At 46.5% G+C, this 26,323-nt stretch overlaps 1 protein-coding gene across 2 annotated transcripts; it reads right to left on the bottom strand.

The window, feature by feature from the left end:
• Window positions 1–319: 319 nt before the first annotated feature.
• Window positions 320–26,316, bottom strand: AKAP1 (A-kinase anchoring protein 1). Of its 2 annotated transcripts, none has more exons than XM_052803947.1 (11): window positions 26,208–26,316; window positions 13,159–15,154; window positions 10,988–11,121; window positions 9,427–9,553; window positions 8,736–8,866; window positions 6,478–6,655; window positions 5,638–5,788; window positions 4,924–4,991; window positions 3,371–3,444; window positions 1,596–1,661; window positions 320–1,453 (listed from the first exon to the last, which is right to left on the bottom strand). In XM_052803947.1, exons 2-11 carry the CDS (start codon window positions 15,128–15,130, stop codon window positions 1,394–1,396), a joined length of 2,961 nt encoding a protein of 986 aa, XP_052659907.1. In that variant the 5' UTR covers window positions 15,131–15,154; window positions 26,208–26,316; the 3' UTR covers window positions 320–1,393. The 2 variants fall into 2 exon arrangements, with proteins under 2 accessions (XP_052659907.1, XP_052659908.1); XM_052803948.1 differs by lacking the exon at window positions 26,208–26,316 and adding an exon at window positions 24,773–24,921.
• Between the last annotated feature and the right edge of the window lie 7 nt (window positions 26,317–26,323).

The raw sequence follows: 26,323 nt of genomic DNA, 5'->3' as shown, positions 1-26,323 counted from the left end.
CATATCAGAAGGGATTGGACCAAATGCTTTTGTAGGCAACTATCCAAATGTGATGCACTGACACATTAGCTCATAGGATGTAAAGACATCCCTGAATCCACCAGAAAAAGCTTCTGAGGACTGACTACATCAACATTTTCCTGGCAAGTATCTTCTCTGCCAGCAATATATCCCAGCTCAATACATATCTAAAATGATATACATTAGAGGGCATGTGTTTAAGAGTATTAAGTTGGCTTAAATTACTTGAGCAAAACTTTAAATATGTAATAGAAATCTAAAAAGGAACAACAAAAAAATCGAGAACACCACTGCAATATTAATGCCAAGTTGTTACTTTTTTTTTTTTAAACAGATCTGTACAGCAACATAGCAAAGAATGCAGTGATCACAATTCAAACCAGACAGCAATCTAAGGGAATACTAATCCTGTATACAGCAGAGCTGAAACACTCCCAACATTCAGATGCTCCAAGTATGTTGGTTACCCTAATGCACTCCAAACCAGTTCTACCTACATAGGACATTTTGGTGTGAAAAAGTTTCTGTAAAGTTCCCTTTGTTTCCAGTGTTTTTCTTGTACAAAATATTACAATGTTTTTTTATATATATTTACAGACTTGCACAGCTAGAAAAATATAAACTACAATTGGGCTTGGCAATCAGTTCTTTTCTTTAAATACATGACATTTCAGAGCAAAAATTGTAGTGGTAACATATCCTGCACTTCAAGCATCTGCACAGAAAAGCTTTCTTCCTTAAGCATATCAAGCCTAAAAACCATGACTGCAGTGAGACATGTGCCACAGTAAGTGCAACGAATGCAATTCATCTACCTCCTGGCATAAGGAAGACACAAGATGAATGTTATTTGTGCAGGTTAGTGGCACAATATAGAAAAATCCATAACTAAACATTAAATTCCTTAATAACATTCATTAATTTCATAGGCAGAGCCTGTTAAAAAAGGACAACCAATGTAACTTTTAAGAAAAGCAGACGCTAACTTCATGGGGCATTAATACATCTTGAACAAAAATGCAACCACAGTTAACATTTCAGGGGCATTTGCTAGCTTCAAGCAAGCCCCCAGGTATTAAGGTTTTTTCCATTCAACTTTTAAGTAGAGGGCAGGGAGGACTTTTTGCTTTAAAGCTACAGTATCTGTCATTATGGCTTTTAACACCCCAGCTTTCACCGAGATGAGGTACATGTTTCTAGTGAAATGGTAACAGTTGAGCAAAATGAGTTTCAATGGACCACAAAAATCCTCACACAAGTGTAAACAGGTTGTCTTATGAAAGGTTGCCAAACCGAATTGTAACAGTGCAAAACAAGATTTCTTCTTTTGTTTTTCTCTGCAGAAAGTGTTGTCGAGGCATCTAGGACATTGCTAGTAGTCAAGCCACTGAGCAAACCCTCTTTCCACCAGACTTCTGTTTACTGACACCACCTAAAAGGAGGTAAAAAAAGAAGTAGAAAGGTGAACAAACTACTAGCAAGAAACATCAGCAAGTTCCTAACCAGCAATAAAAAGTCTGCATAATCATATACCTTAACAGTGTTGAAAAAAATAGGTACGTCAACATACCCACCTCATCTCCCATCAAGTTCCACAGCTGTATCAGTGGCAGACCTGTTGCGCTGTCATAATTTGTGACCTGGAAACACAGAAGAACATTAGTGTGCAGCAATTCTGGTCTGAGCTGTGGAGGGTGTGATCTTTATTGATGATTTGGATGAGGGGATTGAGTGCACCCTCAGCAAGTTTGCAGATGACACCAAGTTGGGAGGCAGGGTTGATCTGCTTGAGGGTAGGGAGGCTCTACAGAGAGATCTGGACAGGCTGGATCGATGGGCTGAGGCCAATTGTATGAAGTTTAACACGGCCAAGTGCCGGGTCCTGCACTTCAGTCACGGCAACCCCATGCAACGCTACAGGCTTGGGGAAGAGTGGCTGGAAAGCTGCCCGGCAGAGAAAGACCTGGGGGTGCTGGTTGACAGCCGGCTGAATATGAGCCAGCAGCGTGCCCAGGTGACCAAGAAGGCCAACGGCATCCTGGCCTGTATCAGGAACAGTGTGGCCAGCAGGAGCAGGGAGGTGGTTGTTCCCCTGTACTGGGCACTGGTGAGGCCGCACCTCGAGTCCTGTGTTCAGTTTTGGGCCCCTCACTGCAGGAAAGACATTGAGCTGCTAGAGCGTGTCCAGAGGAGAGCAACCAAGTTGGTGAGGGGCCTGGAGCACAAGTCTTATGAGGAGCGGCTGAGGGATCTGGGGCTGTTCAGTCTAGAAAAGAGGAGGCTGAGGGGAGACCTTATCGCTCTCTACAACTACCTGAAAGGGGGTTGTAGTGAGGTGGGTGCTGGTCTCTTCTGTCAGGTGGCTGGAGATAGGATGAGAGGAAATGGCCTCAAGTTGAGGCAAGGGAGATTTAGGTTAGATATTAGGAAAAATTTTTTTACTGAGAGGGTTGTCAAACATTGGAATGGGCTGCCCAGGGAAGTGGTTGAGTCACCATCCCTGGAGGTATTCAAAAAGCGAGTGGACAGGGTACTCCAGGGCATGGTTTAGGGGGCATGGTTAATGGTTGGACTCGATGATCTTGAAGGTCTTTTCCAACCGAAATGATTCTATGATTCTATGATTCACTGCATATCAGATACTCGGACTTAGCGTAGGCGAGTGGAAACATAGCTCCTGCCACCAGGCAGCTGGGACACCCCGCTGGCAAGTGCTCTCTGGTCGCTCAAATCCATGCCCTTGCTAGAATTAGTGATGCATTTGAGCACTGCACTAAACCAAAGGAAGCTACGAGATTGAGCGTCACAAGCTATCGGCTTCCCACTCGTCCCAACTGCCTTACGTGGATAGCTACAGCCACTATCAGAGACACTTCAGAAGAGGCAAGTGCCTCTTCACTGAGATCAGGCACTGCATGCAGAAGCCTTTGCGATGCTGCCAGAAGCCTTCCTTCTCCCTCCAGCCAGCCAGAGGCCAAGTCCTGGATGTCAGTCTTGCAAAGACAGTTGAGACTGGCAAAGCAGTGCAGACCCAGGTGAATACTTGATCCGCTGGACAACAGGCCACTTTGTGCTCTGTAAATCCATTCAGGTGCCCTTCCTCTCTGCCTGCATCAGTAACAAGAGGGAATACTCATCCCTTCCCAGCCAGGCAGTCCTGAGCGGTGCTGATGCCACACAAGGAAGTTTTCAGCACCCAAGATTTCTCGACAAAGATCCTGCCCAGCAGCCAGGCTTACAGGCTGTGGCTTTGTTTTCGATTTTAACACGCACGGTATGCGAGCGGGCAGAGAGGATAACAGCAGCAGTCAAATCGGCAACCAGACTTTTCCAGGCAGCTCTCATGTACCTGTGCCACTAGGACTGCGCCTCTGGTCATCTCACTAACAGCAGCGTCGGCTTCAGATGAAAAGTGATCCTCGTCTCGGGAAAGAAAAGAACAGGAGAAAACAAATGAGATATTCACAGGCTTTAAAGGCCAGAAGGGACTATTAAGCTAATCTTGTCTGACCTCCTACATAAGTTAGGCCAGAGAATCCTCACCTACTGTTGCTGTATGCATTTGCTGAAACCAGTCTATTAAGCTAGAGATCACACAAGTATTGTGCCTGCTGTGTTGCTGAAGGGAAAGGATGAAGTGCTTTCTAAAGCCACTAGCTCAGTTAATGTGAACATAAGTGGCTGATGAATTAGGAGGCTTTAAAGACAGAAAAGTATACTTCTGCAGTACATTTGAGCTGCCATTAGTATTTTGATCCTTAATAAACTAAGCTCAGGGGCCTCAGGACATTACTGACCCTGCGCAGAGTGCAATACTGTGAACGGGAACTCCAAAGCATTTGTATCACAGGCTGGCTGGCACTTGAACAGTGCCAAATGCACTCTTGGCAAGCACTGGCAGCTCAGGTCTCTCCACCTGCACAGCTTATGTGGGCACTGTTGCTAACTCCACACCTGTAATGCAGCAGGAAACTCTTGTGACCCAGGCAGTACAGTTACAATCTACACTGCAGACCAGACATAAGTATTTTCATTTTGGAGGAAAGTTGCTTATTTCCTACCAAATCACTGCAAAATGAAGTTTCTCCTTTGTGCTCCCCACCCTGAGACCGTCTCCAGCAGCAAGTGAACTCCTTACAAATCCTGAAGGAGGTCAATTACCTCAGGGAACATGCAAAACACCGACTTCTGCAAGAAGCAGCTTAAACCTTGCTATCCATCTACAGTCTTGGCAGAGCCTGTACCTCCTGGAGTCCTGCCAGCCACAAATCCCAGTGGTGAAACCTGGCCTGACCCCTAACACCTACAGACACCCCTTCCGCACCCAGAAGGGCAGCTTTTTAGACATCAATAGAGCATGCATCTCTAACACCACTAGAAAAAAAAAAAAAAAAAAAAGAAAAAAAAAAAAAAGAGGCAAACCAAAGCATTCCTAGGTAGCAACTGACATTCTTCCAGTGCTTGGAGGGTAGTCTTTTGAACACAGAACTATACACATCAGTCATTTTAGTAGGAAAGTGTCAGATATTCGTCTAGCAGATTAAAAACTAAGTTTGCGTTTACAGCTACTCTATGACAGAAGGCGGCAGAGTAGTTACATCTACTTCACCTGTACCCTGCCAGTCCTGCCAACTTGCTGTTTAGGAGAGTAATTCATTCTCTCCTCCATGCAGGAAAAAGCCTGAACATTTATCATCTTTCCCCTGGAGCCTGACAGGTTATGCCATGCTAGCACATTTAGAAGAATAAAATGCAATTTTTCCAATCTTGCTCTAGTCACATCAGAGGCTGCGCTTGCAATAGGAGGGAAAAGGTTTAGACAGAATCATCGCTTGTACACAGTTGGCATCCATTTAAACCTGCAGGAGGAGCACCAACGGTATGTCTTGAGAGCTCCATTACCTGGAAGTGGCACCACGTTGTCTAGTAGAACTTCTGCTCCTTGGAAAGGTAGTGATAAAAAATCAGACCTTAAAGAAAAGAGAATCAATCAGAGTAAGAACATGGCTTTAAGTTACTCTTGTATTCTTTTAGAGCAATTGATTAATCCATGTCACCTTACAGGAATTCAGTTTAAAATTGATGACAGTCAAAAAAAAAAAAAAAAAAAAAAATCAGACTGTTCTCCCAGCAATCTAAGCAGCAGCAATAAATAGTCTGATTAGCATGCCAAGTTGGACTGGGCTCCAAGCAAAAACCACCTCCATAATGGAAGCTGTACTGCTTTTCTCCCACCTCTGGGGCACAATCAAGTATTTAATGGGCTTGTGTAAGAAAAACCCCATCCAATACAGCTCTCCCAGCCAATGGGGCTGGGGCATAGAGAATCTCAATCTTATTCCTAGCTCATCAATTAACTACAATTTAGGGCCTCCTGAAGGCATCCTTTCACTCAGCTTCCATGCTGAAGTGGCAGAAGTTGCAATTTCCTCTCCCCCCCCCTTCAAAAAAGCCTTGCAAGAGCTTGCTGTGCTCCCAAGGAATCCACAGTTGCTGCTGAGCCAAACCTTTCCACCATTTCCCGCTTCAGCTGTGGAAAAACCTATAAGCAATTCAAATGATATATGAAGATTCAAGCCAGATATTGCCTCAGGCCACAGAAGAGGAGCTGAAGACCTGATTTGTCTGAGCGTGTCAATCTTCACTTTGTCATATCCTCCATAGTCCACGTATCTGAGCTCCACTTCACTGGTCTCTTCGAAGTAGCTAATAACTTGAGCCCGTAACCATGCCCCATCCAGGCCTGGAGCCGCGCAGATAATACCAACTGCAAAACATAGGAGTACAGAGAAGAAAGGCTCAGTGTAAGTGGATTTCCAGAAATTAGCACTTCAGGCATCAGTAGTTATCTACTGAGAATCAACAGCATTTCTTATGCTGCCTCCATCGTCTTTCACCACCACCCACACCCCCACCAGACAAGGCCTGCAGCTGGGACACAGGAGAGGTGGGTTTTACTCTCAAGTCTCTGTCTGCCACCACCATGCTGTTCTACCCAGGTATCCAGTTCCCTTCCAGCCTTCGGTCACTAACAGTGAGGTCTGTCCCCAAAAAGGAAAGTTAGCGCTAGTAACCCCTTTCCATGTGACCCACCCTCCACTTTACACCACGTGCAGACTCTGACACTATGAAGATTTGGGAGTAGTTCCACACTTTGTCAGAAAAAATACACCAGATGCCAAGTTGATTAGAAATAACCCGAGATGGACTTTATCTCATTCTGAATTTCAACATGCAACTAAGTGGCTGGGGAGGTACTCCAGGAATAAGTGGGGTAAGGAAGAGTAGAGCAACATCTGTAGTCTGGCAACAGCTTAAAAAAATATGAAATGACAGGTGAACTATCACATTCTCATCCACTGGGAAACTTCCCAAGCCTAACTCAGTGGCATCAGGTTTTCGCGTGACCCTAGAAGTTTCTCAGCTGAACAATTTGTGAGCAATCACATTACATGCCTTCTACTGGAGTTGGCAGGGTTGGAATTTCAGGTTGAGAATAGCAGGCGTACATCTGCTGGTCAAGGCTCCGCAGAACGTGGAAAGTGGGGTGCGTATGCTGCTGTAGAAACATGTGCCCTGCATCGACTTGGTTTGCCACAACCACCTCTACAGTGACTCCGTCTGGGAGGAAGAGCTGTCATGTGGAAGTAAAATTCTCATTAGCATTCACTGCAACCCAAGCTTCACTCACAGCAACTCCATGTTCCACCAGCAACTCCTGAGGCTTACAGCCATGGGTGGAAAAGCCCTGGCACTCTGGTATTTCACTTCCAAAAGCTACTCACTGTTACTCCATGCTGTTCTAACAGAAATCAGACTTGAGGTGGGGCCTGCCTTGCATACAAAAAGACTATTGGCATGAAGCAGTTGTAAGACTTATTTACCCAAGAGATCAGTGAGCAGAGTCAGAAATGATGCAGGTCAAGCTGCGCTATCAGCACAGTGCAACTTGCAAGGATTCCCTGCCCACAGGGTTTTTAAACATTAAGGTAATCTTCACAGAGATTGTCCAAGCTGGTGAAAGTGCTCACCAAGCTGCTTTCAATCATTTATCAGCAGTCCTGGCTAACCGGGGAGGTCCCCATTGACTGGAAGTTAGCAAATGTGACACCCATCTATAAGAAGGGCCAGAAGGAGGATCCGGGGAACTACAGGCCTGTCGGTCTGACCTCGGTGCCAGGGAAGGTTACAGAGCAGATTGTCTTGAGTGCCATCACATGGCACATACAGGACAACCAGGTGATCAGGCCCAGTCAGCGTGGGTTTATGAAACACAGGTCTTGCCTGACCTGATCTCCTTCTAGCACAAGGTGACCCCCTTAGTAGATGAGAGAAAGGCTGTGGATGTTGTCTACCTAGACTTTGGTAAAGCCTTTGACACCATTTCCCACAGCATTCTCCTGGAGAAACTGGCTGCTCATGGCTTGCATGGGTGTACTCTTCACTGGGTAAAAAACTGGCTGGATGGCCAGGCCCAAAGAGTGGCGGTGAATGGAGTTCAATCCAGTTGGCAGCCGGTCACAAGTGGTGTTCCCCAGGGCTCAGTTTTGGGGCCAGTTCTCTTTAATATCTTTATCAATGATCTGGACAAGGGGATCGAGTGCACCCTCAGTAAGTTTGTGGATGACACCAAGTTGGGCAGGAGTGTTGATCTGCTCGAGGGTAGGAAGGGTCTCCAGAGGAATCTGGACAGGCTGGATGGATGAGCCGAGGCCAGTTGTATGCGATTCAACATGGCCAAGTGCCGGGTCCTGCACTTGGGTCACAACAACCCCGTGCAGCGCTACAGGCTTGGGGAAGAGTGGCTGGAAAACTGCCTGGTGGAAAAGGACCTGGGGGTGTTGGTCAACAGCCGGCTGAATATGAGCCAGCAGCGTGCCCAGGTGGCCAAGGCGGCCAACAGCATCCTGGCCTGCATCAGAAATAGTGTGGCCAGCAGGAGCAGGGCAGGGATCGCCCACCCAGGGATCAGCACTGGTGAGGCCACACCTCGAATACTGTGTTCAGTTTTGGGCCCCTCACTAGAAGAAAGACGCTGAGGTGCTGGAGTGTGTCCAGAGAAGGGCAACGAAGCTGGTGAAGGCTCTGGAGCACAAGTCCTATGAGGAGCGGCTGAGGGAACTGGGGTTGTTCAGTCTAGAGAAAAAGAGGCTGAGGGGAGACCTTATCGCTCTCTACAGCTACCTCAAAGGAGGTTGTACCGAGGTCTCTTTTCCCAAGTAAGAAGTGATAGGACGAGAGGAAACAGCCTCAAGTTGTGCCATGGGAGGTTTAGATTGGATATTAGGAAAAGTTTCTTCACTGAAAGGGTTGTCAAGCATTGGAACAGGCTGCCCAGGAAAGTGGTTGAGTCACCATCCCTGGGGGTATTTAAAAGACGTGCAGATGTGGTGCTTAGGGACATGGTTTAGTGGTGGACTTTGCAGTGTTAGGTTAATGGTTGGACTTGATGATCTTAAAGGTCTTTTCCAACCTAAATGATTCTGTGATTCTACATTTCTCAGCTCAGGCAGAATGGAAACAGCAGTGGAAGAACAGGTAGGTAAATCTGATCTGTAACAGTTACATAAGCTGGACAGCAGATAGCCCCACAAAATCAAACTGGTTTTGAGGGCATCTGTGAACCGGCCACGTTGACATAGCATACTACGACAGCAGTGACCAACAACAGCCTTCCACCCTGACATCAGCACAGCCAGCAATCTGGGACTTACCCAGGCAGTCATAAGGAGGGAATGAAGCGTCAGTGGTGCTGGTGGAGGTAGAGCATAGATGTTAGTGAGACACAGCTCTTTGAACTTCTTGCCAATCAGGCTCAGTACTTTTTCTACTTGATGCGAAGAGCCTGGAAGACAAAAACCCCACAGAAAGTCTGTAGCACAGATATGCTGAGGACACCCCCACCCCGTGAAGTGATATAGCTACCAGAAGCCTTCTGCGCTACATCAACGATTTAAGTTTTAATAGATTGGCCACGTAACCTGATATCAGACCAACATGAGCAACTCAGGCCCCAGTTTCAACAGCATTAGCCTCCAGTATGAACCCAACTCACTGGCAGATATTTTTCAGCCACAATTAATCTAACATCCTTCACGGTCAAGACCGCATTTGCTGATACACATCCCATAGCTCCTCCTTCAAGCCTGAAGGGATCCTTCAAAACGCGTTGGTTAAACTACAGCAGCTGAAGATGTTAAAATGCATTCTCACCTCTAGAACAGAGGGTTCAAATGCCAAGGCACAGGCAACTTGGCATACACCTCTACTGTAATAGCACCGAGCAGAAAAGTTTTGTAAACCACTGGGCTCACGAAGCCACTAAATCTGTTTAAATTCCTTGCCCATCTAATTAAGGCCCCCAAGCTACATATTAGACCATGAATAAAGAGACATTCTGCTTACCTTCGATGTGACAGACTTGGGAGTCACGGAAATAAGGTAGTGTTGAGACATAAATTTTGGCACCAGACGATTGCCTCAAGAAGCTCATAAATCTTCCTTGTTTGCCGATCAAGCGGCCAACTAATTCCTTTACGAAAGTAACAAGAAAGCAACAGTCAGGAAGAGAAACATAGATCAAACAACACTGTTCTCTGTGGCTTATTTCACCCACATTCCCAGTTCCTGTAGCACAGGGCCAGGCAGGATAAATATAAGGGAATGCTGGACCAGCGCAGAGTTCAGCTGGTCTATGACAAGTCAAGGTAGATACAGATCAGTAAGCACAGCTTGTTTTGATAGATCCGTCTTCATATCTTGTAGAACAACACAAAGACACGATGCCTTTTACCAGGTCTGGTAAAAGCTACTGTCTTCCTACAGTCAAGTGAAGTCACATCCTCTCCCAATCTCCTACCACTTTTTATTTTAAAAAAGCATGCTACATGCATTTTTCATTCAAATATGAAATACTAAGTTTTAGCAATTTTTAAACAAGCTAATTAGATTAGATAGGGAGTAGACAAATTCACAGGAGAGTAAACCAGGCTATCATGCCCATTAGACTACAGAGTCCCAGGACAGCTGTGCGGGATGATGAAGAGATGTCTTTGCATGCCCTATTACTTCTACTCTTCCACTGGCACCTGCCACCACCTACTGTCAGAGACCAGGTACCAGAGCAGAAGTGTTGGGCTGAAGTCAGTATGGATAATCCTATACAATGTAGAGTTGGCTACTTTAAGAAAAGTGACAGCCTGTCTTCACAAAACACTGAAACATATTTTTCTGCTGTAGAACTGCTTCTTTAGCCTGTGTTTTACTGATCCATTAAAATGCACGTTACATGTCTTCCCTGGGCTCACAGCACCCAAGCACTCAAGGCAGCATGCTTATCCTGCCGGGAGCTGCTGTCTCACATTACTGGCTGTCAGTATTCGGGTCTGCTGAGCAGCAGAACTGCAAGAACAATGCTGTGCAGGACAGCCACAGATGATTTTGCATACACAAAGCAGGGAAGAAGGTATGAACATAGTCCTAAAAACACAGTCTCTCTCTCAACCCAAAAGAAAGCTCACTATAAAGACAGAGACACAGCAGCTCTACAGAATAGCTCAGATGAGCATTCAGCTTGTGAGGAAGGGTTTGGACAGGCAGTTGAAACATAACCCTCCTACATAGCAGAAAGAAAAAAAAAAAATTCATCACCTGCCCTTAATAACTGTGTACCCTCAAAGCCTTCTGAATGCTTTCAGAGCATCGGACTAACAGATTGGGGTGGAAGATAATGGGGAATAATGAGTCCACCAACCAACATTACCCTGGGCCCTGACATGCCTCTTGTTTACAGTTGTATACTGGCTCTTCATTCCTGTTGAGTCCTAACGGGAACTAAATGCTTAAATCCTCATTGATTTGTTGTTGATCTCCCTGGGATGGCACTGACCCAGTACCAGGCTGGAAGAACCAGAAGATGGCTATGTAGGGCAAGGCAGGATGCACGAGCAGGCCAACGGCTGGTTACCTTTGGGACCTCTATTTCCCAGATAACGAAGTCGGACTTGCTGGATTCTCCTCTTAGCTTAGAGTTCTGCCGACTCACTGTCTTCCTCATGGCACAGCCACTGTCCACAAAATTCACGCTATTTACATCCGAACCTACAAGACATGCACACATGTCAGCATTCAGACAACCCACACAATCCAGCTACCAGACACAAGGCCATGAAAATACATAATTTCATAGAGAGGTTACATTGAGCTCTTCCTATGCATTCAGTTGGGATGATCCTGTATCAGGTTCTCTGGTATTTCAGAAAGGGTAAAGTCCCATCACACACAGCCTACTGCAAGTTTCCTTTTATTGCTGGAGAAAAACCTGCACACCTCTGGGAATGCAACAGAAGGAGGCCCAAGTTCAGCAGGAGTCCTTCAAACATGGTGACACCTTATGCAGCAGCAGAGACAAGACACTTTAAGTCAAAAGTTACCAGCTGAATGAGAGCTATGCTAACACCAACACTGAGCTGCTGCGGCAGCAAGGTATTTTGCATTTTCCCCATGGTTTAAACAGGGCTTTTCACAGGGATTTCAGCATGCAGGGAGGGATGTGCAACCTATTCGTCTGCTCTTTACATTCCTGCCCCAACGAGGGTTGCACGGTGACCTGAGCACCAGCTGTGTCCACTGCTAGCTGTGGTAGGGGATTGTCTCTTGCCCAGATTTGTCATATGCTTGAAGAAACAAGGTGCCAGAGCTGAGCTACGTTTTGTTCCCAAACCATCAGCCGATACCAGGAACATTCGTACTTGGGAAGGGGACAAACTCAAACAGCTTTCTCCCGGTCAGATCCCAGATACAGTCAGTGTAACAAGATCAAGAACAAGAACAAGGCTGATCCTTCCTCCAGATTAACAAGCAGAAACATGAAGATCCTCACTTGCTTGCAAGTATTCAGATCACCCAGTACAAGACCAAAGAGAAAAATAAACCCAACAGCTGCCTCACATTTGCCACATCTTAACAAGTAACACAGCACAGATGCCTAGAAAGTCAAAGGCAAACAGTGCAGCTGCTTGCAATAGACTTGCTAGACAAGGATGAGGATTTAAGTCTCACAGCCTGGGTGCGAAGGTCAGCTGTAGGACCTCTTATCCAACATAGCCACATTATCAACTTTACCTGCTATACTCCATCTCCCTACCTGTCTCCATGCAGAGCTTTCAGCCCTTGTCATCACCAGGCTCCACAACACACCGTTGTACCTTCTCATCACACCAGCATTCACAACAAGGCAAAACCGTTTTCTTCCTATGGTTACTCTCACTAGTGAAAATGTTTTGTGGGTTTAATCCTTAATTGTTGGCAAACTCAATCCCCATGTCTCACAACAAGCAGCGTTCCAACTACTTTGTAGCAATTACAAAAGACATCCTGTCATTAAGGGCTGTTGGCACCACAGGGTCCTATAAAGGATTTTAACATCCATCCCCAAGGTCACACGGGTTAACATTTGCTCAGATGTATTCTGCCAGGCACACATCATCCAGGATCTAGAAGGCAAAAGCAACACAGAGACAGATGGGGGAACTCCACGAACATTGCTCCCTGTTGGGATTTCTTGGCATGCACCTACCCTTCCAAGCAAAAAGGCTTCAGGGTAATTGGTCTGCAACCAACTGATTTTATCACAATTCATCAGAGCACTTCCCTGGTTCATCCAGCAGCACCTCAGAAACCTGCCTTACAGCCTCCTTTCAGCAGCAGCCCATAAACACAGATAAGAACCCAGTGCTTACTAGAGGCTGCCTGAACTGAAGCAGAAACCATTTGTATTAACAGGTCTCAAAACAGCAAGGTGTTCAACAGCCTGGCCTACATCCAGACACAGCCCATTTCACTGGGCTACTCAAGCACATGCTTAGCTTTAGACAATAAGCTTTGTGCTGAAAGCGGACCAGTCTGTTCAACCCTTTGCCGTATACCCTGAAGATCACCCAGCAAACACTGGATCCTACAGAGACGGGAATTCTGAGAGCAAATGCATACCCACCTGCACACGAGGCCTAAATATTCATCTACTGGCGAAGGTAAAGATGAAGAGGACTTATCTGAACATGTTCTGAAGCAGAAGGGTTACAGCACATAAAATGCTTGTTCACCACATTTTCGTGGGAGCATTTTCAAATCCCTTACCTCCTGAGTGATCTCCATCCATCTCTGCTGCCCTGCTACACTCATGATTCAAGTCTGGACCATCCTTTTTCAGTATCCCATTACTGTATGGCACTTCGCCACCTTCAGGTAGCTTCAGAGTAGGAGGTTTTTCACTTGGTTCTGAGCTCTGCTCAGCAGACGTGTCTTGCGTTGCAGGTATGCTCAGTGAGTCCGAGTGCTGGCCTGACACGCCAGACAGCATTGTGTTCTGCAATGGGTCCTCCACACTTGTCCCACCTTCAGATGTGTATGTGCTGTACCCAGAGTCCTCCATAACCAAAGATGACTTTTCCAGTGACCCTCTGTCGTTTTCCACAGGAGTCCGATCAAGTCCGTAGGAGTCACCGCACGCACCGTTCTTCATCCGACAGTCTTTTGTGCCTCCCTGAACAGGGCCGGATAAACGGCCGTGTGTTAAACAGCTGGGATCTGCCACACTCCGATCCCGTTCCTCTGTCCGCGGGGATGTCAGTACCCCAGCATCACTCATCGCAGCAGCGTTCTCGTCGGCTACTGTAGCTTCCTCCGCAAGCATCTGATCAGAGGAAACAACGCTTGCCATCTCCAGAGGTCTCTCAGCTCGGCTGGCAGCAGCCTGGCAGATCCGAGTGGACGCATCACTTGCGGAACCAGACAGCATGTCCTCACTGCACACACGGTTCTCCATCCGACAGTCTTTTGTGCCTCCCTGAACAGGGCCGGATAAACGGCCGTGTGTTAAACAGCTGGGATCTGCCACACTCCGATCCCGTTCCTCTGTCCGCGGGGATGTCAGTACCCCAGCATCACTCGTCGCAGCGATGTTCTCATCGGCTACTGTAGCTTCCTCCGCAAGCATCTGATCGGAGGAAACAACGCTTGCCATCTCCAGAGGTCTCTCAGCTCGGCTGGCAGCAGCCTGGCAGATCCAAGTGGACACATCACTTGCAGAACCAGACAGCACTTCCTCAGTTGCTGCCAAAATGACCTTGGAAATGATCTGTATTGCTACTTGCTCAATTTTCTCAACATCTTCCTTGTCCAAACTCACTCCACCAATCTTCTCTCTTTCCAATTCATCTCCATTTGGCTCTGCGTCCTCCTCCTGACACACAGGTACAGTACTGGCAATTGACTCGGACATCTCTTCTTCCCTGGACTGCTCCAAACAGGCAGACTCCAAACTATCTGGTAACATGCTCACTGCAGAATCCTCGTGACCTGATACAACTTCAGCTTCGTTATTGAGAAAGGCTTGCGGGGTATCAGCTTCCCTCTCCAATCCCAAGCAAAGGGCTGTCACAGAGCCAGCATCCGATAGCACCATTTCTGACATCTGGCTTTCCTTAGGGGGCTTAAATGAAGAATCATCTGACTGCTCTGCATTGCTGATCTCCTCCACGATTCCCAAAGACTCTCGTGTCAGTGTCGTCGATGCTGATGACCACTGATCGTGGTTTGCACTAGAGCTTGAATCCTGTATAAGGCTCACTGCAGCACCGCCGTGACACTCTGTGCTCTTTGAGATCAGAGGGAGAGAAACACAAGCAGGGACACCGCTTTCATCTTGAGATCCTATCGTTTCTAGTTTTTCACTGTCGTCCTCAAGGGTGCTGGGCTGCGTTGTCATTACTGACGGGTCTGGAAGGTCCTGTGAGAGATCTAGCCTCTCGTGAGTTTGACACAGAAGAGAGGGCGTCGTCGACCCTGCTGACGGCAGGGAGGTCGAGGTTTCATTCTCTTGGCATTCCTCTTCTGACGAGAGAGGCAGTCTTCGAGGAACACATGCTTCTGTTTTGGGTGACGAATCATTCTCTGGCGCTTCTTCCTGCTGCTCTTCTTCAGTGGCTATTGTTTGTTTATCGTGATAGCTTGCATGCTTTTTTCTACGGGAATAGATCCACCAGCAGCCAAGAAGTGCCAGCACTCCAGGTATGGCATATGGGATAATATTGCGGAACCGTGAAGCCATTTTACAGATCCTTAGCAATTATATCTAGAAGGAGAAACAGAAGCCATGTTACAATAGTCACAGGAAAGGTAACAGCAAGGCTAAAGTTTCATAAATGCCTTGAGGTATTTCTATTAGCATGAACAGACTTGTTTGCTAGCCGCTCCTTAAATTCACATCTCTGCTCCACCAACAGACCACAGAACAAGATCCTGACCTAAGACTAGGAATATCTGGACATTTCTCACCATTACACTCACCAGTTTCACCTTATCCCACCTTTACACGTAAAACAATTTCACCTTCTTTCTCCTGCCTCACCTTTGCAGGTCAGTACTACACACAAGGACAGCATCCAGCACTGCAAGTCTCTCCAGCATCAGGCTGGGTTCACAACACAGCTGTACCACAAGCATTCCCAGACACAGACTTGACACACTGCAGGTCTCCCCAGTTCTCTGCTTGAAAGGCAGCATCACGTTCCTGAGAGTTTCATAGGTTGACAACACACACTTCTCTAAAACATAATAGCTCAGTGAAGGTGAAGTGCTTTGCAAATGTTCTCATCCACAGCAACAGCAAGAGGCTGGTGAGCGGGCACACGACAGAAGTCTGCAGTTAAGTAGACGCTAAACAGCAACACGCAGCTACTCCATTTACTTTTATACACACAGTGTAGGAATTCCTAAACAAAGAACAACTACAGCCTGATCAAGCAAGTGTCTCCCAATAACCAGAAGTGCCTCTAAAAGATTTTGCAGTAGTGAAGATGGGAAATCTGCTATAGCGCCCTTACAACAGTGGTATTTATCTAGCAAAAGCAGCCCAGATAGGGACACTACTACCTAGTAACCCAGCTCCAAAGTTTGTTCTACATTACTATGTTGACAGCTGCTGCTTCTCTGACTTTCTAGAGTTGAAAGCTGTCTCTCTGGCTCTAGAAAGTGTGCGAACCCTTCCCCACCTGCACACCGCTGAGACTGACGTCCCAGTCAACGCTCCTCCATTTACAAGCCTCACCTGGGTTATCCGAGGCAGGGCTGACATGCCTTTCCTTTTCCTTAAGGAAAGTCTACAGCTGGAACACAAAGCTAAACAGTTACCCACATCCCCAAAACAGCCTTGCTGCAAAGCACTTACAGTTTATATTTTCGCTGAGCAGGAATTAAAGCAAAACATCACATGTCTGGTGATGCTTACACATGACAGATTTTTCTCCAAACAGGCCTCAAGACTTTTGCCAATGAGCAACAAAAATAAAGATTGTTTTCAGGAGATAGCAAAGTCCTAGAAACGGGAACGACGCACTGGAGAAGAGTATTATCTAGCTCCTCTTTAGAAGCATAATATTTCTGAGACAAGACAAGACAATCAAGTCAGTCTGTCAACTATGCTTAGTCTGTCTCAACCGGAAAAAAACTTGTTATCAGAGCAAGCCTTCTGACCACAGCTTCCAAATACAACTCTCCTTTAGGGCCTTGATTTTCACGACAAGCCGATTACATTCTAGCCAAGGGACAAAAACATGCCTCCCTCAGGCTCAAACCGAGCATCCAAGCCTCAGAAAATTTAATATTCACTCCAGATTTCTCACCTCCTCCAGCCACACCCCCCCAAGCCACAAGAGCAAATACACAACTTTATCCAAGCTAGCTCAGATGCCAGCCTTGCTTCTGTGCTGTTTACTACAGAGTCCTAACGACTGAGGCAAGTAAATAAATGACTGGCAAAAACAGGGACTAGAAAATTTCTTGCTTAATCCCAAATCAAAGGTCAGCTGCAGACACGATTTAAGAAATCCAGTAATATCTCCAGTATATCACAAATGAGGTATTTATGTTGTTCTACAAAGGAAACTTGAGTCTGTGTTAATTGGACATTCATAGCTGCTTTCTTCTAAATCCAAGTTACTTCCAGCTGGCTTTATACAGTCAGGTAGTAGGGCTCACTGCTGAGGATGAACTTTCAGTTAATGGCAACATCTGAGATTTGGAATTAAAAAAACAAAACCAACAAACTCATGCAATAATTTGGATGTTTGGTTTTTGGAACTTGGTAAATGGAAAGGGTGAAGTCTGTACATTCCCAAGACAAAAGGTTCACGTTTATGCTCTCCAGCACAATGGCACATTGTGAGCCACTGCGAGTGCTCGTCTGCTGTCTGCTTAAGTTGTTATAATTAATGCAGAACCACCCTACAAGCTGTCTCACAGGCGTACCACAAACTCAAATTAAAGTAGCTCACAAGTCCATTCCGAGCAAGCTTTCCTGATTAAACAGACAGCCCTATTATTATCCGATTCCCTATTAAGTTGCACCAACTGTACAAACAATAGTCCCACACAATTCTGCAGCGCAGGAAGACAGTAGCAGGATGCCCCACAGAGGGCCGGGCCTGTCCCAAAGCCTGGCAGACAAAACAGTTCTAAGAGTCATTTTAAACATTAATATAATTTAAGATAAAGATCTTCACTCTTCTGTGATATTTAGATCAGTGGGGACTGGTGGATTAGCTGACTGCTCCTTGTGAAGCTCATTTAATTTCATGTTTTTAATTTGACTAATTTTAGCAAGAGCTGCATTATACTATCAGTGATCATGTTAAATGGGAATTCCACATCCTCCCATCAGCTAGAAAGGGATAAAAGGCAGTGGGTCTGTACAAGATGCCAGCAGACATCCTAAAGCACCGGGTTGGCTAGGGGACAGCTAACACCAACAAACATCTCCTTACATAAACGTGATGGGAAGACTTCATTGGCCTGATTTTGATATGCTGGTCACAATGTCACTTTTTATGTGATGCCTAGAAGATGGCTGATTTTTAACCTGCTCAACCCAACGGTTGTAAGATGCAGCACATACTTCTCTTTCGTCTCCTCCACAGGAGAGCTCCTAAAGCCCACATCCCTTTTCCAACACGTTTAAGAGCGACAAAACCCGCTCTCCATTGCCAATTTGACAGCCAGTTCAGGACTGCAGGGGCAATGGGATCATTTAAACACATGGGGGGAAGAAAGCCTGCGATTCTCCTGCCAGCAGCACAACAGAACATGGCAACTTGTCAAATCACATGGCTTTAAACGCTGCCAAACTGGAGGGAGCCTGGCCCGACAGTCCTTGCACTCTCCAGGCAGGAGGAGCCAGCTGGAGAAACGCAGCAGCTCTAGAGGCTTTGGACCGGAGACGATCAGCTGGTAAGAGCCAGAACCAGTGTGAAGCGCTGGATGCCCCAGTGCCGTTTCCCAACACGCAGGGCCCCATGCAGTCCCGCACCAAAAATAGCGTGGAGCTCACACGCTGTACGCGCTCACCCCGCACCACCAGCCACTTCCACTTCCTTCTGGCACGTCAGGAATCCGGTCTAAATGTCACACCTTCCATCGAGGCAGGGCCAGAGAGCTGCAGCTAGGACATGAGACTTTTCCAACTTGCTAAATAATCCGCACGGTAGGTCAGGATGGGATTAAGACAGCAAGGGGAGAGTAGGGGTCAGTCAGCTCTCCAAATCTCTATCCTGACTTGATTTACGGAAAAATCCTGGTAAAGACCGGGGAGATGAGAACAAGAAGGAACGCACACACTTGCCTAACTCAAAAAAAAAAAAAAAAGCCAAGGACAGTCAACTTATTCTACTTGTTCACATTAGGGTCCCAGAGCAGTTTTAAGCCACCTTGTTTCTCTAGCCAGGACAAACAACCCTTCAGTATACACATCCTTATTAGGTTAGAAATGTTTGCAGCATGAGGTTCAGAGAAAAGCCAGATAATTCATTCTCAAGGTTCGAGAGGAGAGTTCAGCAAGCACTTGCTCCGGATTTTCAGGGCTTTCTACACACAAGAAGGTCTGTTCTGGGGGCAAGCTGCTTCAAGTCTCTACAAGAAGAGAGACAAGGACAAGTCCCAAGTGACTGAGCTCCCATGCTCCGCAGGGACATACCCTACACCGCTGCCAGTCCCTGCCGCCTCCGCTTCCCTTCCGCCCCAGCACTTGAGAGGTTACACTTCCAAACCCCAAAAGCAGTGGAAATCCAGGCTGGAATTAAAGGCCATCCTGAAGGACCACAGAGCAAACAAGCAGGCAGCTAAATTGGAAATGTAGCTTCAACAGCAAGGCTGGGATGCCTCCCTACAAACCCTATAGTTAGCGATACAGCACTCAGGAAATAAATACTGTCTGGGTGAAAGAGAACTGGACAAGGTTGGCACAGTTAAAACTAAATGGGACCACGTGGGCTCTTAAAATTTTCCATGCTAAAAATAACCAGTAGCACATGCTCTGCCTTATAGGAGACATAAGGAGTTGACAAAAACCTAAAGAACTGGAGGCCCTACCATTAAGATTAAAATAAGAGAAATTACTGCAGAGAAACAGACATAGACTTACTTGATCTACCTTTGGCATAAGGCTTTTTTTTCCATTGAAAGCCCAGTTGGCATAGGGCACTGCAGTATCTAAACTGCAGCTTCTTTGCTTTTCATACAAAGATAAAGGAGGCAGTCAGCAACAGAGGGACCACCTGCTTTTTCCTACTGGAGAGCCTCTCCAGAGTGCAGTTCAAACTGGAGAGCAAAGATACCTTCTACCCACACAGGTTAGCATCACAGAGTCTGATCTTAAGGGACAGATCTGTGAAGTCACAGTGGCCTGCCATGTCACCGGGCTGCAAGCCCTTGCATAACCCACTCCTGATCACCAGGGTGTCAGTCGGCCACAAGACTTTGCAGCCTTTCCCACACTCTTTTCCCAGGCCAGCCTGGTGTACCACCATCAAAACCAACATCACCCAGAGGTGAGAGCTCGGAAAACATGACTCAGTAGCTACAAACATCCAAAGACAGGTAGGAGCCAGGCAAGCAAGATCTCAAACTGGATGGCACTTATTTTAAAAAGAAGTGAACAGGTAAGTTTCTCTATACTTAAGTAATTAAAGTGTTCTGCAGCCATTTCTGCTTCAAACAGCAGCCAGCAGCACTGAAAGACAACAACAGCAAGAGATACCCCTTAAGCAATACCACCTTTTCCCAGCCCAGTTAACATGGGCTACAGAGCTCCAGAAACAGGCTCCTCTGAATGAAAACTACTAATGAAGCCTCTCCACAACCTTAAAATATTTGAGAACCAACAGTCCTATTTGCAGAGGGATTAATTACAACATCAGTAAAAGGCTGAAAAAGCTGGTTGCTGTAGAGCAAAACAAGAGCTCTGGAACAAGAAACACCACCAACACCAGGCTGTCTTTTATCTCCAAGATAAAAACTCCTTTCAGTGTAATCAGCTTCACTGGTGTTCCCACAACAACTCAGTCCCCTTCTTTGCAGCTGAAGCTGCTACACTGATGGCCCAGGCTTTATTAGTATTTCATTTTACAGTCACGGCCAAACAGTGGCCCAGCACAGCTCCAGCAGTACCACTTCTGGGCCAAAGCAGGACTCAAAACGGTTTCTATTTACACTGGAAAGCAGAGGTTTACAATAAAAGTATCAACCTAGCCAAACTGTAGGGGTTTTTTACAGGTGTTTTGGAAATCACCAAGAAGCTCATATATATACAAACACCGACCACCAGCAACCCTCACTACCTGCACTGCCTAAAGGATTAATGCAAGGCCCTGGGCTGATCACTCCTGCTATGCCATAAGTCACAGGTTACACTTTGTAACTAACATTAACCCTATCGGATTATCAAGCTCCTTACTGTACTTTATATCTTATTACCTTCCTGCTCCCATCGTTTCATTATTTATAGTTTCCTCAACCAAGCTAGAGGATTCACAGGGAGAGACACTATTACAGAGGAAGGCAAGATCAATTTTTCACTGCTTTGCCAGAAAGGTATTTCAGATACAGGAGCAAATTTCAGAAACTGCTTCTGCACCACTTTACCAATACCACCACCTTTACCTTTCTTGGCTACTCCTCGAAATTTGGTGGAGGGTTGGTTTGTTGTCTTGTTTTTGGTTTTTTTTTTTTTTTCCAGTTTTGGAGTCCACTCCAGAAACAGAGCCAGACCAAATGTTCTGCTTCTTCAAGCTAGCCAGAAGAGTTTAGCACATAAGCCAGAGGCCACACCACCTTTCTATTATCACCCAGCTTTAAACTGCAGAGAAAGTCCTCTGATTCAGACTAACCCACTCTGTGCACAGGTATCCCTGCCCAGGGAACGAACACTGCTTTTACAGCCAAGAGGCTAAGACATCAGTTGTTGCGATTCATTCTTTCCTCCTCAACACACTTACCAGTCCAGATTCAACTCTTTTAAAAGCATTTTTCATAGAAGACTAAAGAGAATCAGTCCTCCACAGTACAGGCAAAGCAGCTTTTATTACCTTTATAATCTACCAACACATTACAAAAGTTTTCCCAAATCCAGATTTTATTGTCTTTCATTCTTTCTGCATTTTCAACCCAGGTTGGAGAATAGAACAAGTTACTTTCCAGAATTTCAGAAAAAATACATCCAATACTTAGTATTTTGTGTTTGCTTCTACACCAATGAAGCTAATACAGCCCTTGCTATGGGCAATGCTAACAAGTGTAGTGTCCATTACCGGTGCAGCTTAAAAATTAAAATTTAAAAGCAGCCAGCTAAGTCAAATGTCTGGCACCTACATCAATTGCCACAAAACAGGCATGTACAGCACTCAGGAGCAGAGACTAAACTAACCAAAGTCTTCCAATATACTCTGCACATTAAAAAAAAAAAACAGACTTGAATTTTCAAGGAGACAGAACAGTGAGGTTTACATCACAACACACTGATACTGCTGCAAGAGACAGTGAGAAAAGAGGCAGCACTGAGACCAAACAGGTATCTGGAGAACAGCATCAAGAGCTGCTCACTGGGAGGTTTACTGTGCACAGCAACAAGACCTTGATAAGCAGCTTCTCAAAACAAAAGCTGGACTAGACTTAAACAGAAAAGCAAAAAGCAGTGTTGTTCAGTTGGAAGCCTTGAACCCAGGGCTTGGCTTGCTGAGAATAAGTCGCAAAAGCACACAGAGAGGAAGAATATCAAATATTTGTGAAAAAGGCACTCCACGTTCATCTGCGCCAGGAAGGAACAGCAAAGATTTCACTAAGAGTCATTTAGACTGAACAAGCAGAAAGATAACTTGTATGCATTAACAAGCTTGCTACAAGAAGTTACACAACATATTTGAGACCTAATCAGAGAGAGACATGCTTCGCTTTGATCTGTATTACAGTAGCACCGGCAAGCCCTCGCCCAACTTACACCAAGGGGCTGTTCTCCTACACAGAAAGGCTTCCCCCAAAGACTGCAGGCTGCCTCCTCTCCTCAGCTTTGGCAGTCCTGTTTTTAAAAAGCCAAGCCAAGACACAGATCAAGTGACCTTCCTACAGTCACATCAGGTTGTAGGAAACACAAGGAACAGAAAATAGGTACTCTTAACTCAAGAGATAGGAGCCCATCCCCTTTACCAGGCAGCAAACAGAACACTACACTCCATTCAACTTGAAATACTTTAGGGAAGTGATGTGCAAGTTTCTTTCGTGCACCCCTGAATACCAAAAAATTCTTCCTAACCCTGCATTTCAACAAGAAGTGGAATACAAGTCCAAGCTCATAACAAAAGGGGCTCCTCTTTAAGGAAGGAAAAACTGAAAGGTCACAGCCTTAAGATTTATGGGGGTACACACTCCAGTCCTTGTCCCAGAGACTTCAAGTTTCCAATTCACAGATTTATCCCTATGCAAAGCTAATACTCCCAATACAAGAGACACATGCAGATCATGAGCTTTTGCCAGGAACTGCTGCTATTTATACACAGGGAGTCAAAATCAGCTATAGCACATGGTAAGTTTCTCATCCTCATTGCCAGGTGGCAGCAGAGGTCAAAGGCAATCAGGACCTCTTCAGGTCTACAAGCAGTGATTTGTTTGCTGAAGAATGATTTTAAATGATCTTTCATGAAACATTCAACTCTGCTAATAGTAATGTATAGGGCCCATAAATTCAGAGACAGCTTCCAGCCAGGGTACAAAATGCAGGAGCAGCAAAGTTAAACAGAATCCCTGTAGTGGACAATAAAAAAACCACGGTAAACCAGCTGAAGACAGATCATCTGCAAAAGCAGCAAGTGACATGCAAACGTATCACCTTCAGCAATCCTCATGAGAAGCAAACTCAACAGCCTTAATTTCCAGGAAATATTAAGCACCTGCTGAATAAAATAGCTTCTTCCAAGTACCTGAAAGTGGCTGCCTGAAGTTAATCATCACTTCATGAAGTTTAACCAGCCATTTGCATTAAGAGTTCCACAGAAGCACTGTAGTTAGAAATCTGGATTTAAAAAAGGCTAGTCATTAGATCTGAAACATTAAACAATTAAAAGTAATTAATGTTTTAATTAATGTTTTTTATTACTTCTAGATGTTGCTAAGGGCACATAGGATACCAGCCCTGATCTTATTACAGTCTCCCTAGACACTAGAAATACCTTAAATAATTTTTCCACATCAGTTAAGTGCACATGAAAGATGAGAGCCATAGAGAAGTGGGGTATGTTGCTTTTAAAGCATTATGCTCTTCAGATAACTCTCCTACTGCAAAAGCGTACTTGCTCCCAAATACCCCTGAAGTCAGCCTGCAATGTTTTCAAAATGAACACAAGAGTCTCACCATAGCAAATCAACTGCTTCCAGCTCTGAACAGCTTTGGCTGCAATCCTCAAACAAACAAACTCCTGTCACAGTTAACTCCCAAGAGAACCTGCAGGAACTGGGAACCTATGTACCATGGTGGATCTGAACTGCAGGTAACTTCAGCTCACACCCTGGGTGGTGAGGGGAATTCCTGTTGCCTAGTTTCAGCCATTATGGAATGTCTAGGTTAAAGTCAAGGCTTTCTAGGCAGTTGATGATTTTCAGTATTAGTATCTCAAAGTATCTCCAGAGATCTTTAAGGAGGAATCTGGTTCCTAGGACAGGTATCTAAACTCAGTGTGACTAAGGAGAGCACACCTAAGCAGCAGCAACCAGAACACACAATAGCTGGGTTCCTGCAGCACCGTCCATTCAGACCCTCCAAACTGAACAACATGATTTGTCTCATGTCCGAGAGCAAACAGCCTGTAGCCCTGTTGTACAAGATACGTTACAATCATGGTGAGATTCACCTGCCTAAACCCCCAGCACAGTGTCCCATGAGAGCTTTTAAAAGTCCTTCAAGAGCTCAATGAAACATTAAAACAGAAGCTGAAGGACTGTCAGATGAGTGGTACCAGGACAGCAGGCGACGCAATAAGAAGGCGGATTCTAGCAAGCTTTGAGCACAGCTCAAGTTCTACAGGCTTCTTGCTCCTTTTAACCTACAAAAAAGTTGCCATTTCCTTCAGTGCACTCGGCAGCACATGCAAGCAAACCAGTTCATCAAGAACTAAACTGTGCCGTCAAGATACATGTAGTGAAGCTGTACTACTCTTTTTCAGAATCACAGGTACGTTGACATTACTAGATGACAGGTACTGTAGCTCTGGCAGACGCCTGCACAGTATTTCACCCTTTACACAGGAAGCTCATTAAAGTATGAAGAGGTTAAGTGACTTGAACTGGGTCACACAGTGACCCCCCGGCAGAGGAGCAAGCTCAGCTCAGTCGCTCTGACAGCTCTGGTCCACGTGCTACCAAGAAAAAGCTGTACCTCCCTCATGAGTCGTGCTGCTCTCCAACATGTCATGTGCTCTTCCTTGGCTATACTGTGCACACACGTAGGGCTGTAACTCAGTAGATCATTCACAGGCACAAAGCAAACAGGAGAAAAGTAAAGTTACCATCTCCTGCTACTACTTTCCCCAGCAACAAGCCATTTCTTTTCACCTGAGACAAAGTCCACAGAGGCCCTGATAACACTCAGCAGGTGCTAGCACAACCACCGACCCGGCCAAGGCAGCACACGACCCTGGAAACACAGAAAGTCAGAATTACTCCCATTCTGCATCCCCTTCCTTTTCCATAGCAGACGGACTGTGGTCAAATGCAGCTTTTGTTGCCATTTCCTACTATTACAGATAACTAACATGAAAGGGATGCCCTTATGGAGATGCCTATTCACTTTGTGTTCCCTGCTGCACGGTATAACTTACTAGACTGCGATAAAGAACTTAGCCAGGCAGAGATCACGTTGTCCAATTCTGGAACGAGAGTAACTTAGATCTTACTTGCTTCAAGGAGAGGGAAGAAGAAGAAACAAGAAAAGAAAAAAAAAGTCAAGCAACAAGGATTCTTCCAGGAGAGCACGGCTACTCAAACATTACTTCCTCAGTAGTGATGTAATTTAATCCCTTTGCTCCCGACTATATTCCATGCTGGCTTACAAACAGAAGTCACCGCAACATATGAAAAGTCTGCTAATAACAGTTTTTATCGGCTATTACCATAACATAAGCGAGCCTTGCCATACCAGGCGTACAAGAGACAACACAAGGCCTCCTCAATCTTTACTCCCGAGCCTGCAACGCTCATGTCATCTCTCGCTTTTCATTTCTAAGTAGCTGCAGCCCGGTTCGCAGCGGGAATGAATCACGCTTAATACCAACTCACACAATCCCTGGGGCCGGCACAGCTGTTTCTCTCACGAACGTACCGACAGACTTCGCTGTTGCCGGCTAGGAAAGAACCAGCGGAACGCAGGAACGACGGCTGACGGGCTCGGAACCGCCGCTTACCCGGCTGCGAGAGCCTTCCCCCCCCCCCGCCAGCCCACCGGGGCCAGGCGGCCGCGTCCTCCGCTCCCCGGCCCGGTCGGGCAGCTCCGCTCCGCGCTCCGGCCAGGCCGGCAGCCGCCCCGCCGGGGGACGGGGGTGACCGCCGGGCCGGGCCGGGGGGGCCGAGCGCGGCGGCGCTGACCTTGGGCGCAACCGGGCTGCGCGGGACGGCTCGCCGCCGCGGCCTAACGAGAGCAGCCGGCGGGGAGAACCGGCGCGGCCAGCACCACCCGCCCCCCCGCCGCTCCCCACTCAGGACCGGGCCGGGAGCGGCGGCCCCGCGCTGAGGGGAGCTGGCCGGCTGACAGACCGGGGCAGCGGGCCCCGCCGTTCCCCCGGAGGGTCGGACGACGGCCCCGCGGCGGTACTTACGGATGGCCCGGAGCAGGGTCCCGGTTCCCGGTGCCGGTCCCGCCCGCCGCCCCGCCAAACCCACGTGCAGCCCGGCCGGGCCGCCGGGCTGGGACATGCAGCGGCTCCCGCCGCCC

The sequence above is a fragment of the Harpia harpyja genome, chromosome 12, assembly GCF_026419915.1.
Source record: "Harpia harpyja isolate bHarHar1 chromosome 12, bHarHar1 primary haplotype, whole genome shotgun sequence".
Taxonomy (NCBI): Eukaryota; Metazoa; Chordata; class Aves; order Accipitriformes; family Accipitridae; genus Harpia; species Harpia harpyja.
This window is presented reverse-complemented; position numbering and strand designations above follow the sequence as displayed.